The sequence below is a fragment of the Euprymna scolopes genome, chromosome 28, assembly GCF_053919585.1.
Source record: "Euprymna scolopes isolate OS-2025 chromosome 28, ASM5391958v1, whole genome shotgun sequence".
Lineage (NCBI taxonomy): Eukaryota > Metazoa > Mollusca > Cephalopoda > Sepiida > Sepiolidae > Euprymna > Euprymna scolopes.
In genome coordinates, this window is record NC_136509.1 from 72,737,887 (window position 1) to 72,750,613 (window position 12,727).

The window sequence follows — 12,727 nt, forward strand, 5'->3', positions numbered from 1 at the left end:
GTATATACACCCGTTTAGATGGGCGCCGTTCATGTTAGCAAAATGTGACAATGTGAACAAACATCTTTCTCATCTCCTTATATAATCATTTGTAGACCCGACCGAAATAATAGCCCCTTACATCCAAGCGGCAAGGTGCCTTGTTTGGAGTGAACAACCCAATGCCAATTGCACAAATGAAAACAAAAAGAAATACATACTTTTTTATACAAGGTATTCAACTTTTTCATTTTCTTTATTAAGATCTTCATTTTTTCTTTCTGTTCATTAAGGATGTCTTGACCAACATGATCGACATCGGAAAGACCTGAAGTTGAGAGAGAAAAAAATATGAAAATGGTTATCATCATCATTATCATCATCATCATCACTTAAATATTTATTTTTCGAGAATTATGTCAATTATGTCAGGGAAAAATATTTTATCCCCTTATTTTGGAGTTGCCAGAAAAGCGAGGATAAAGTAGAAAATTATGTCAGAAGCAAGATATTTCTGAAGAAGTAAAAAGAGCCAACCATTTTTTCAGCGACCTCCAAAGCGAACTGATTTACAAACTTGCAAAAATAAACTCCCACCTGCACCTCTCGGGCAGCAGTTAATCTAACAGAAAATTTTCTTTTCTTTTTTTTAATGTTTTCCAAAAAAGATGATTGCAATGGTGCTTTTAATTATGCTGTGATGTATTCCAAGATGAGGAAATTTAGTGTATATGAACAGTTACATTCTATTAATAAAAATGGGTTTAAATCGTTTTAATAAATATCAACAAAACTACTGTGTATATATATAAGAAAATAGGGCACTTGTTTTGCAAGTACTTTAATAGAATGGGCTATGTACAATGGTCACATTTATTTTTTTAAGTTTTTGATTAAACATAAACTATTGTCCTGGTAGGTAGAAGAGTAACTAATCTTGCATTTGGTAACATTTATTTTCTATATATTTGTTTTCAAGTGTCGAAGATATAGAAGAGAACTACTATGTTAAGGAAGGTGAATGCTGCAAAGGTGAAACATACCTTGTACGATGCATGTTATGCAAAGAGACTCTTTTCCTTAGTGTGCATTGCCATGATATACTACAGGCTGCAAGAAGTATATGATTGTGATGAAAATTGATACTTAATCACAAGATCGAGTATTTCTTTTTTTACAGCGGAAAAACACGTTTTTATGAGAGTGCATTGAAGTCAGCCATTGTGGAAATTTATTGAACACGCCACGGGGAGATAACTCCATGTAAAGCGCCGACACTCTCTCCCCATCTTCATTACTAGCTTTTCTTCCTAAAAATCGAACCTTTTGCTCGGTATCATAACAAATTGTTTTTCCGCTGTAAAAAAAAAAAACTACTTGATTAAATTGAGGAAATTTTTTTTCGGAGAACTTCATTCCATAACGGATGCGTACAATATAACCTTTTTTCAATATTTTCATTTTTTTATGTCTTGATTAAACTGTACAAGTGCCGAAAATAGGACAATGAAAATTACAATTATCTCCCTTAAAAATGAATAAAAATCTAACAGTTTTTGGCATCCCAAATACTTTAATGGTAAGTGCTCAGACGAACTCAAAGCACTCATAGCCCCTCGACGTAAATTCCCTCGACAAACCAGACAAGCAGCAAAATAGCACCCGTTCAAACAGCTTCTTCCACCGAACTGCTAGACTTTGGAATTTCCTCCCAGGCCCCTGCTTCCCTGACTGTACTGACATGCAGAGGTTCAAGTGTAATGTGAACAGACATCTTGCAGCTCAACTCCCTACATAGTATCCTGGCAAATCTGGTCCCTATTAGTAGCCCCTTACGACTTAGTGGCACTGTGCCTTGTTTGGGGTGAAAAAAAACCCCAGTAAAATAACAAAACAAAATTGTTTCGATAATAATATTGACAAAACTATTGCATACAAATAGTATAACAAAAATCACAAATGAATAACACAGAATAATAACGTATAAACAACAAAATGAAAAAGTGGTCAAAAAACAAATATATAGAAAATAAATGTTACCAAAGGCAAGATTAGTTACTCTTCTACCTACCAGGACAATAGTTTATGTTTTAACTTATTTTAAAACATTCATTTACTTTGAAACACAAATAGTGCAGAGTTTTCAGTTAAAACAAGAAAAACCGGCTGACATGAGACGGTCATCTGGGGAGTCTTTATAATCACTTAAAAATCAAAAATTTAAAAAAATAAATGTGACCGTGACGATTATTGATATCTATCACTATTTTGTTTAATTTTTGACTTTTGAGCGATTACTGACTATATGACTGTCTCATGTTAGCCATTCTTTTCAGGATATTTATACATAGTCACCTAAAAAAAAAAGTAAAATTTAATTTTTTTTTAGGTGCAGGGGGTGGTAATAGTTTAGCTGAGGATGTTAATCTCCAAGAATACGAAATGTTGATTTCACTTTCATAACAAATCGAAACATAAAATCACGAGAAGTTACCATATTTGGGTTTTTCAAACAGCGGTAGGCTTGGAAACTGTGCACTAAGGGGACGCATTCTGCTTCCTTCGTGTGTCTTCTGCACCAACGTTTCTCCATCTTCGTTAATATATATACTTCCCCGGGAGCCATGATTCAAAAAGAAGTTACGACGGGAGCAATGGTTCCATTGCTGAGGAAGGAAACTAAATGATGGATAATTCGTGTTGTTGGATGCCATTTCTGAAATTAAAGAGAAAAACAGATAAGGTTTGGCCGTTTTATTTTTTTAAATGCTTATTAAATTGTTAGGTGAAAATACAAAGTAGGTAAAGGACCTCTCCTCCCTATGTTAAGAAGGGCTTTTCTAAATAATAACGTTATTATTTAGAAAAACTCTTTTTAACATAACAGAAATCAAGTTAGCCCTATTAAAAAAAAAAAGCCAAAGTATAGAAAAATATTTTTGATGTACGTACTGATCATGGAAGGAAGATGCTATGTTTCAAAAATTACGGTCCTGGATATGACCTTTTGGTGAGGTCGCAGCTTGCAGGCTTTGGGGGAGCATGGAGCCACCCTTTAATTGCCATTGCTCCCAGGTCCACTCTTACCCAGAGTGGTAGTACCTGTTAGGGTCCCAACTATGAGTTAAATAGAAACTGATTTAAAAAAAAACAAACAAATATACTCTATTAAAAAAAATTCTTCAAAATCACTGGATTCGGCATTAAATAACCTGAAAAGGGTCGACATGCCGTAAAACAAAAACAAACAACTTTATCAAGTACTAGTGTGTGTGGGGGGGGGGCAGCTTTGCCCGGTCATAAAATACGCTTAAATATGATATTTTAATTTGTCCAGATTTCGTATATATTATTATAGAGTTGTGATTTCAAAATTACAAAAAAAAAAATAAAAAAAGGATTTGGGTGCCGTCAGCTAGAATCGAAACCGAAAGCAAAACTTTAGCATTCAAAGCTGGTGATGTTACCACTGTACCAACGTGACACACGCATATGAACTGATTTAAAATAAAGATGAATGACAAAATGTATTACGATTTTTTCAATTTTTACCCCTTTTTGATCCCTTAAGAACTATTTTAACAAGCTAAAGACCTATAAAAGAATGGTCCATAGGCCCCTCGCGCCACTCTGCGACTTTTAGTTTCAGAGGAGATAGAGCTTGAAACTATGGAAATAGACAGACAGACATAGTCAGTTTTATAAATTAGATCTTTTTTAACAAAGAAAATCATAATTTACGACTTTAAGCGATTTTACTAACTGTATTGAACATAGGGCTAATTTTGACCTGGACAATTTGAATAGAGTTGTCTCCTCCTTATTTAATCATATCTCATCATTAGCCGGCGAAAACACTAGGACTCGCATAGTTGTAAAATTTGATTTTCTTTAATAACAATAATAAAAAAAAACTACTTGATCAAATTATGCGATATTTTGTGATATGTCATTTTCGCTATGTGACTGGTCCGCACATTGACTTTTCTGTATTTTCTTTACTTTTAATTTCCACTATAGGTGCAATTCTGAATAAGCACCATAATCGTAAAGATAACCGTTAGTTTAGGATTCGAATATAAAAAAAAAGTTTGGTTTAAATTCTGTAAAAACTACCAAGATTATTAAAGCCATTTTTAACACGACCCTAAGCCAAAGTCAGAAAACAAAATTAAAAAGTCTGCTAAATAATTTACGCCACTAAGAAACTAAAATATGAAGAAAAAAATGGGACATAAGTCATGTTACACCGGTAGTTTCTGTCACACGGAATTGGAAAGTGTGAGTCATCTAGTATCAAGTTGCAAGGTTCTTTAAGGGGACGGCTACTACACAACGAGACATGATGTGCCTCCACTGGACCATCTGTAAAAAATTAAACATCCAATGTAGCAGCAAATCCTGGGAACATCAACCTAAAAGAACAGTTGGAAATGACTTATATACCATACATTACAACCATGTAATCCCTACAGCCACCTACCTTGAAAATGCTGTTGTCAAACCTGACATAGTTATATGGAATAAGTCAGAGAGAGTTGCAACTTTGATTGAAGTGAGTGTCTCTAATGATGACGTGAAAGGGAGAAACAACAAATATCAAGGTCTCATGTATGATATGAAAAGAAACTGGAATCTTGGAGAGATATCAATCATACCAGTTATCATAGGTGCCACAGGACTTATGAAGAAGAACCTGAAGTCCTACCTAACTAATATTCCTGGTGAACCAAGTGCAAAAGAGATCCAGACAATTGCAATTTAGGGAACAACAAGGATACTAAAAAGAGCTCTCGGTTGGTTTCAATAAAAAGCAGGGCAATGTTGGCAGCTGGTTTGGCTGCCCCACACCCAGTGTTATAATCTTCAAAGGAAGAAAAGTAGAAAGAATGCCGCTTGATTGCATATTGAAATTGGCATAATTTTATAAATTAAATGAAATTAACAATATTAGAAAATAATATTTTGTTTTATTATTAAATAATTTTTATTAAATACAGGAATTAAAAAAAATTATTTTTTAGCAGTTTAGATGCTTTTTTATTGAATCACTTCCGTGTAATTTTATAAATAAAATGACAAATAAGTAAAGATAATTAGAAATGATAATAATGAAACCGTATTGAAATTGACAATAGCAGAAAACAGATTTTTTTTTTTACAAAGATAATTAGAAATATTAATGAAACGATATTTAAACTGACAATAGTAAACAGTTTTCTTTTTTTCATATTTTTTTACGACCTGCCCCAGTGTAGTATAAACACCCTCAACCACCCCATGTTAAGAATAGCTTTCAGAATAAACACCATCCAACCTCCCCATGTTAAGAACAGCTTTCGAGGTTAAGGCGTGTTTATTCGGGGTTAAGGCGTGTTTATTCCGAAAGCCGTTCTTAACATGTTGGGGTGTTTTTAATTTAAAAAAAAATTTTTTTTTTTTGACAAACAAATTTCACTTTACATCATGCATTGCCTGCGGCGTTAATACCTGATCAGCAATTTGTTGTCGACTTCCTTGCATTTTCGATTTTTTTTGAGATTTAATTTTTTTAAATTTTAAAATAAAGTAAAATGGTTCACTATAAACAGGCAATCATATTGCGTTACTTCAATGACTTTAACTTTTTAAAAAGTTATTTTACAATCATTCTTTTTATTATATTTTCTATACTAATATTTTAATTATTAAATACTTAATTAAATTCTTTTACAATAATTTCAATTTTTAAATTCTATCAATATTTTATAGTAATAACTGGAGATCTAATTATTTTTTTAATTTTAAAATAAACTCAAATGTTTCACTTTTAATAGCCAATCGAATTGTGTTACTTAAATATGATTTTAACCTTTAAAAAATTCTTTTACAATAATTATTTTTATATATATTTCAATATCGTTTCAATATTATAATTTCTAATTATTTTTTTGTTTGTTTGTCACTTTATTTATAAAATTACGTGTAAGCGATTCAATAAAAAAGATCTAAACTGCTAAAAATCATTTTTTTAATCCTGTATTATTAAAAATTATTTAATAAAAAAAAAAAAAGGAAAATATTGAAAAAAGTTTAAATTGTACATATCCGTTATGGAATGAAGTTCTCCGGAAAAAAATTTAACTTAATTTCATCAAGTAGTTTTTGTTTTACAGGGAAAAAACTATTGTTATGATACTAAGCAAAAGGTTCGATTTTTAGGAAGAAAAGTTAGTATTAAAGATGAGGAGGGAGCTTTAAACTGTGTTATCTCCCTGTGGCGTTTCCAAACAAAAATTTAAAAAATTCCAAGAATACTGCCTTCAACATACTGTCATAAAAACGTGTTTTTCCGCTGTAAAAAAAAAAAAAAAAACTCGATCAAATTAAGTGAAATTTTGGTGCTAGTGCACTTACTGATCCGCGCTATTTTAAATCGCATTTCCAAGTTTAATTAAAGTTTTATGATATGTTTTTTTATTCAATTGTAAGGTTAAACAAAACACCCTCCCCTCCCCATGTTAAGTATGGTTTTTAAATAATAACGTTATTATTTCAGCACGGATCAATAAATGCACTAATACCGAAAATTTTCTTTCAGAGATCTTCAATTCAAAACGGATACGTACAATATAACCTTTTTGCAATATTTTCATTTTTTAATGTGTTGATTAAACTGTACAAGTATCAAAATATTGTTTTCTAATATTGTCAATTTCAATATTTCATTTGATTTATAAAATGATGCCAATTTCAATATCCAATCAAGTGGTATTCTTGTTACCGGTGTAACACGACTTATGTCCCATTTTTTCCTCCCTATTTTAGTTTTCTTAAACTGCAAGAGGGCCAGTTATTAAATTTAATGTCAGTATTAATTGTTTAGAAACTGCTCGACTATTTCCAGTCAGTTTCGTAAATTACAACAGGCAGATTTGCCGTTTAGTTGTACAAGTAGTTTCCAACCCTGTTATCAAAAACACAGAAGTTTGTTTATATTTACGTGATTATTGAAAATATAATCCTGTGATTAAAATTTAATTAAAATTAACCACGCAATAATAAAAAAAGAGAAATAATGCAAGATGAAGTTTTAAAATGATTGAGTGTGTTTTATTTTATAGTTTAAAAATAAAAACATTGAAATGGTTTTGTTCTCGAAAAGAAATAATGAAAGATGAAGTTAAATATTGAATTCTTGTGGAGACGCAGGAAGAAGTGTTTCCACGCATCATCATATGCACCAATAGCAGTGTTAGAAACCGATCTTAAGAATGTGTGAAAAAAAATTGAATAATTCGACCTCCTATCTTTACAAGCTTATAACTACTTGAAAAATGTAATTCAAACCCTAATTTTTTTTTCAATTAAAGGAGCAAAGATCAAATTTAAAAAAAAAATAACAGGTAAATTATGCAATATTTGTTCTTTTAAATCGTTTTTCTTTAAAAAGGATTTGAAGAAAATCAACAAAATTTTACTTACTTCGATTATAAAAAATCGATATAAATTCCAAAAAATCACTACTATTGAATGTGTAGTTCCTTCTTCATTGTTCAGAATTTATCCATATTTATATTTTAAATTCCATTTATTTTTTAAATAAAAGAATTTTTTAAACTACTATTTGAAAAAGGTGCCATTACACAAGCATTTTTACGTTCTTATCGAAAAACTGGAAGTACCGGTTTGTTCTTGTTTAGAACTACGGATGGACAGAAGGCAGTAAAAACCACACATTCGCGTTAGCTGTCTAGTCTTGTGCGTGAAGAAATATGTGTTCCATAGATTAAAAATAGTTAAATTTTACTTATATGTTTCTGCCTTAAAAAAAAAAAACAGTCGAGGAATTTTTTTTTTCTTTTCTCAAAGAAATACATAATATTTTATTTTTTTTGATATTTTAATTCTTTATCGAGTGAATTTTTTTTTTTAAATATCTAAATAGACATTTCAAAATGGTGGAGGGGGTGGTGAATTAAAAAAAACAAAAAAACGTTTGTCTAAAATATTATATTCGGTTTATTGGAAAGAGCATAAAATTTCACATTGACCCTGAAAATATGGTAAAAATTTAACCAATAGAAAAAATTTGATAGATTTTTAAAGTTTAAAAATTGAAAAAAATTAACTCGTAAAATTCAATTGATTTCATTATGTAAAAAAATGGCTGCATGAACGCGCGCAGGCACTTTGTAAACACTGTTTGTTTTTTAAATAAAAAAATATTTCTATTAGTTTTTTAACAACTTTAATAGCTTATTTTGGAAGTATATTCCATAAAGAAAATAAACAACCCACTTTTAAAAGAGAAATTACGAGTTTTTTTTTATATTTTATTCGCAGTTTCGTGTTAGGGTATCAAAAATTTCCCCTAAAATTCTGATACACCTAATACAGTGAATCTGAACCAGAGAACAATATAAAATGTAAAATCAAACCAAAATCTTATTTGTATTGTTCAGTCTTTAAAATTTTAAATTATAAAAGAAAAATTTTAAATTATAAAAGAAAAATTTTAAATTATAAAAGAAAACACATTTAATCATTTTAAAACTGCATTTTTCATTTCTTTTTTTTATTTGTTAAACAACGTATTATTTGTATTGTTTTATATTTTTAATTATATAATAAAATTTTAAATGATAAAATAAAACACATTTAATCCTTTTATTTGTTAAACAATGTGGTTAATCTAAAATAGATTATACGTTGGTTGGTTGTTTTTGTTTTACGGCATATCAACCCTTTTCGGGTTATTTAATGCCGAATCCAAAGATTTTGAAAAAAATTTTTTTTAATAGTATATATTTGTTGTTTTCAAGTCGGTTTCTATTTAACCCATAGTTGGGACCCTAACAGGTACTACCACTCCGGGTCAGAGTGGACCTGGGAGCAATGGTAATTAAAGGGTGGCTCAGGCTCCACACTCCTCAAAGCTCGCAAGCCGGGGCCTAACCACTGGATATAGTTTAAGGTCATATCCAGGACCAAAAGTATACGTAAACAAACGTCTGGATATATACCGGTGACGACCCAATGTGTCCCTTTTCTTGATAACAGGGTTGGAGGCTATTTGTACAACTAAACGGCAAATCTGCCACAAACAGAAAAAAAAACAAAAAAACAAAAAAAAAAAACCCAGCTTTTAATTATCTCCCTTCTCTTTTTGTTTATACTGGCCATCTTTATTTCCAATCGATTTTTAAAACGTATTTGATTTGTTTTCCGCATTTCGAATGTTTTGTTAAACTTACTATAAATTAGTCAGATAATCAGATAACCATGTTAAAACATGAAAAATCAGGATCGGGCCCGTAGACATTCTTCGGTAACTAAGAATTATGATCTACGGAACAGACCCGAAATAGTCGAGCGGCCGCTGAACACCTACACAGTTCAAACTTCATAAGCGCCAAATTAAAACTACTTACCAGAGCAATGTTTATAAAGCTAAAAGACTTATCCTGTCAGTTTTTTCAGTTATAAATTAATTTTGTAAAAAAAGAAAGAAAAAAAGCAAATCCGTAAAAATGTGTAATACGTAAGATTCTTGATTTCTTTGCAAAGACATCCCGTTAAAATAATCCAACAGGAAGAATAGCAAAAGATTTACGATATTTCATAACACGTGCGAAAAATTGAACCCGGAAGTTGCAAGTTTTCTTTTCTGACGGTGTCACGTTAAAACAAGTCCCTATAAAATAAAAGACCTCAAACTTACTTGCTTAGTATATCCGTGCTTTGGCCTTTTGATGTACTATCTGTTTAGATACTACACTTCATCTTTTCTCCCCTCGGCCAATGAAGGAGAAATCCTTCTAGATTGAGGCAATTTAAATTTTGTCCAAACCCAAAATGCTTCTTTGGGAGGGGGGGGGGAGTTGGATCTTCCATACATTAAGAACCGATCTGGTCTAACTTTGCCTTCGTGGAGGTCGTGATTTGTATCAAAGACTTTTAGAACATACGCAGATTCTGAAATCTTTATACTCAAACAGAGGAATTTTTTAGTTCTCATGTAGCTGTAGTCTCCCTAATTCTATTGTACTGACCAAAGATTTAGGTCACAAAACCAAAACCACTACTACCATCCTCTTCAGCACTATATTAAACCTTCCTCTTCCCTACAGTGTAAAAGACAATTCTCACTCCTTAACCCTTCCTTACACCTAGTCACCCTGTTTACTGACTCCTTCCCTACCAGCCTGCTGCTACCATCCAAGTAGAGCACGCTGGTGCCTTTTCAACGAGAACGAGGCAGAGTTCACTGAGTCGACGTTCAGTACACACATGTTTTGACGACTGATATACTTATGTTATCTTACCATGTTCGCAGTGTTAACAGAAAATAAAATAATCCTTCAAATTATTATTTGTGTTGTGTCTTATTCAAACGAGATAACAGCAAATATTACAATGGTGACCCCCGCCTAAAGAACACTGTACCTCGTCAAAAGAACTTTGCACTATGAAATGAACAACATAAACTGGACTCGGACCGAAAAGAAATGAAACACACTTTGGAATCTTCAGGAAAATACAAGGAATCACCACATTATCAAGGCCCAGAGGCCACTCAAGGATAAGGGTTAAAGAGTGTACAGTAGAAATTGGACAATATAGTAATCATTAGTAATGAAAATTTGGTAAATTTGATAACTTATATGGAACGGCTCATCAAGAACTTATTTACTTTAGACTTGAAGACAACCATATTGTAGTCAGCCGGAAAGCAGGAAAACGGAAGACAATTCCACAGGCGTGCAGTTCTAAGAAAGAAGCTTTGTTCATGGAATCTACGTTTAGGTTTAGGCACAGATAAAGAGTGGGGGAAATTATTGATACAGCTAGACGAGTGTTTCTTGTGAAAGTTTGGCGAGGGGGGACCATAGATTGAAGCTCAGTTGAACACTTTCCATGAAAATAACGATACATTAGAGACAAACTCGCAACATCTCTTCTGTGAGATAGAGGTTGCAAGGAGGAATCGTCCAATTTCTACTGTACACTCTTTAACCCTTATCCTTGAGTGGCCTCTGGGCCTTGATAATGTGGTGATTCCTATGTAAAAAAAAAAAAAAAAATTTCACATCACAAACGTTTCAAAGAGAACTTTCGATGAAAGTACAACAATACTATATTTCCACCCCTCCTTCTTTGCCTACACACACACACACACACACACACACACACACACACACACACACACACACAAAAGAAATGATACACATATATATATACTTTAAAAAAAAAAAAGAAAAGAAATAAAGAAAATGGAAGAATCCAGTGTGCAACAAATAAACCTAAAAACCCCTGAGTTTATGGAAACGGCAGTAAATTGCTGGTTTTCCATTCTGGAAACCCAATTCCATCTACGCAACATAATAGCGTCAACAACCAAATTTTACGCTGTCATATCATCCCTGCCTGCAGAGGTGGTAGCTAAAATACCAATAAATATTTTAGAAGGCAGAAAATATGAGGAATTAAAAACTTCCTTGATTGAGTCCCATGAAAGGACCAAGCCGGAATTGCTCGACAAACTAATGTCAACTAGCACTATAACTGGCCGTCCTTCCGCATATCTTCAAGAGATGCTGTCTATTGCAAAAAGGATAGGTACTGGCGACGAGATTGTTCTTCATAAATTTTTGCAAGCCTTACCTGCAACAATTTCCCCGGTCATTGCCTCACAGAAAGAGCTAAACATATCTCAACTAGGAAAACTAGCGGACGAACTAATGCCTTGTTGAATAATATAAATGCAACAGCATTTACCGCTCAGCATACTGACAAAAACAAGAGCAACGTTCGGATATCGATAGGTGTTAAACCATTTTTCCCTGAACAAAAAACAAAGATATGCAAAGCACATATTTACTTCGCAGAGCAAGCCAGAACCTGCAAACTCTGGTGCAAATCACCAGGGAAGCGAAACATAAAAATACTACCAAACTCATGCTGACCCACACCAACACCAAGTGACTCGGAAAACTAGTAGCGCGAGTCATGTCCGTCCCCTTGAGTTCGCCACAACTACAAGTCAAAGCAAGGCTAGGGACAGAAACATTGAAATTTATTGTAGATACGGGTGCAAGTATTTCGATAATATCAGCAGCCATGATAAACGGTGTCACATTACACCCAGCACCAGTATCACTAACCACTGCCAATGGTGAGAAAATAGAATGCCACGGCCAAGCTAACCTTGAAATTGGGATAACAAGTTTGAGAGGGTCATTTTCCGTGACATTTGTTATCGCAAACATCACCAATCCCCTCCTCGGACTTGATTTTTTAAATAAATTTGGCCTTACAATAGACTGCAAAAATAGAACAATTTACGACCCAGTTACTAACACAAAAAAAAAGTTACTATTAAATGGTGCAGCACCAGTAAATGTGATCATAAATGAAATAGAACTGCCTGTATTCATTAGAAAAGGCCTGGATAAACACCCAGAAATTATCTCTCTGCACACCAACAAAAACAGTGAGTACTGTGGTGTTTATCACAAAATCAACACAGGCAGCCACTCCCCAGTCTTCGCTAAATCCAGACAACTGTCTGCTGAAAGGCTGGCAGCGAAAGAGAAATTTAAACATTTAATAAACGAAGGTGTAATAACCCCTTCAGACAGTGAGTGGTCAAGCCCATTACATCTGGTACCCAAACAAAGTGGAGGTTACCGCTGCTGTGGAGACTACCGTGCCTTAAACAGCATCACTAAAAGTGACAGATACCCCATCCCCAATATAAACTCCT

The 12,727-nt window shown here is 32.9% G+C and overlaps 1 protein-coding gene across 3 annotated transcripts in view; it reads right to left on the reverse strand.

Annotated features, from left to right (window-relative positions):
- The window catches only part of LOC145249692 (uncharacterized), a 78,029-nt gene extending 68,390 nt beyond the window's left edge, over window positions 1–9,639 (reverse strand). The window contains exons 1-3 of one of the 3 annotated variants that reach the window (XM_080111494.1): window positions 9,393–9,639; window positions 2,474–2,695; window positions 201–307 (exon numbers count right to left, since the gene is read on the reverse strand). In XM_080111494.1, the coding sequence (XP_079967620.1) occupies window positions 201–307; window positions 2,474–2,693 (327 nt within the window). In that variant the 5' untranslated portion in view covers window positions 2,694–2,695; window positions 9,393–9,639. Of the gene's footprint in view, window positions 1–200; window positions 308–2,473; window positions 2,696–2,931; window positions 3,066–9,392 lie in introns of those variants that run through there. The other 2 variants (XM_080111495.1, XM_080111492.1) reach the window with 2 other exon arrangements.
- Between the last annotated feature and the right edge of the window lie 3,088 nt (window positions 9,640–12,727).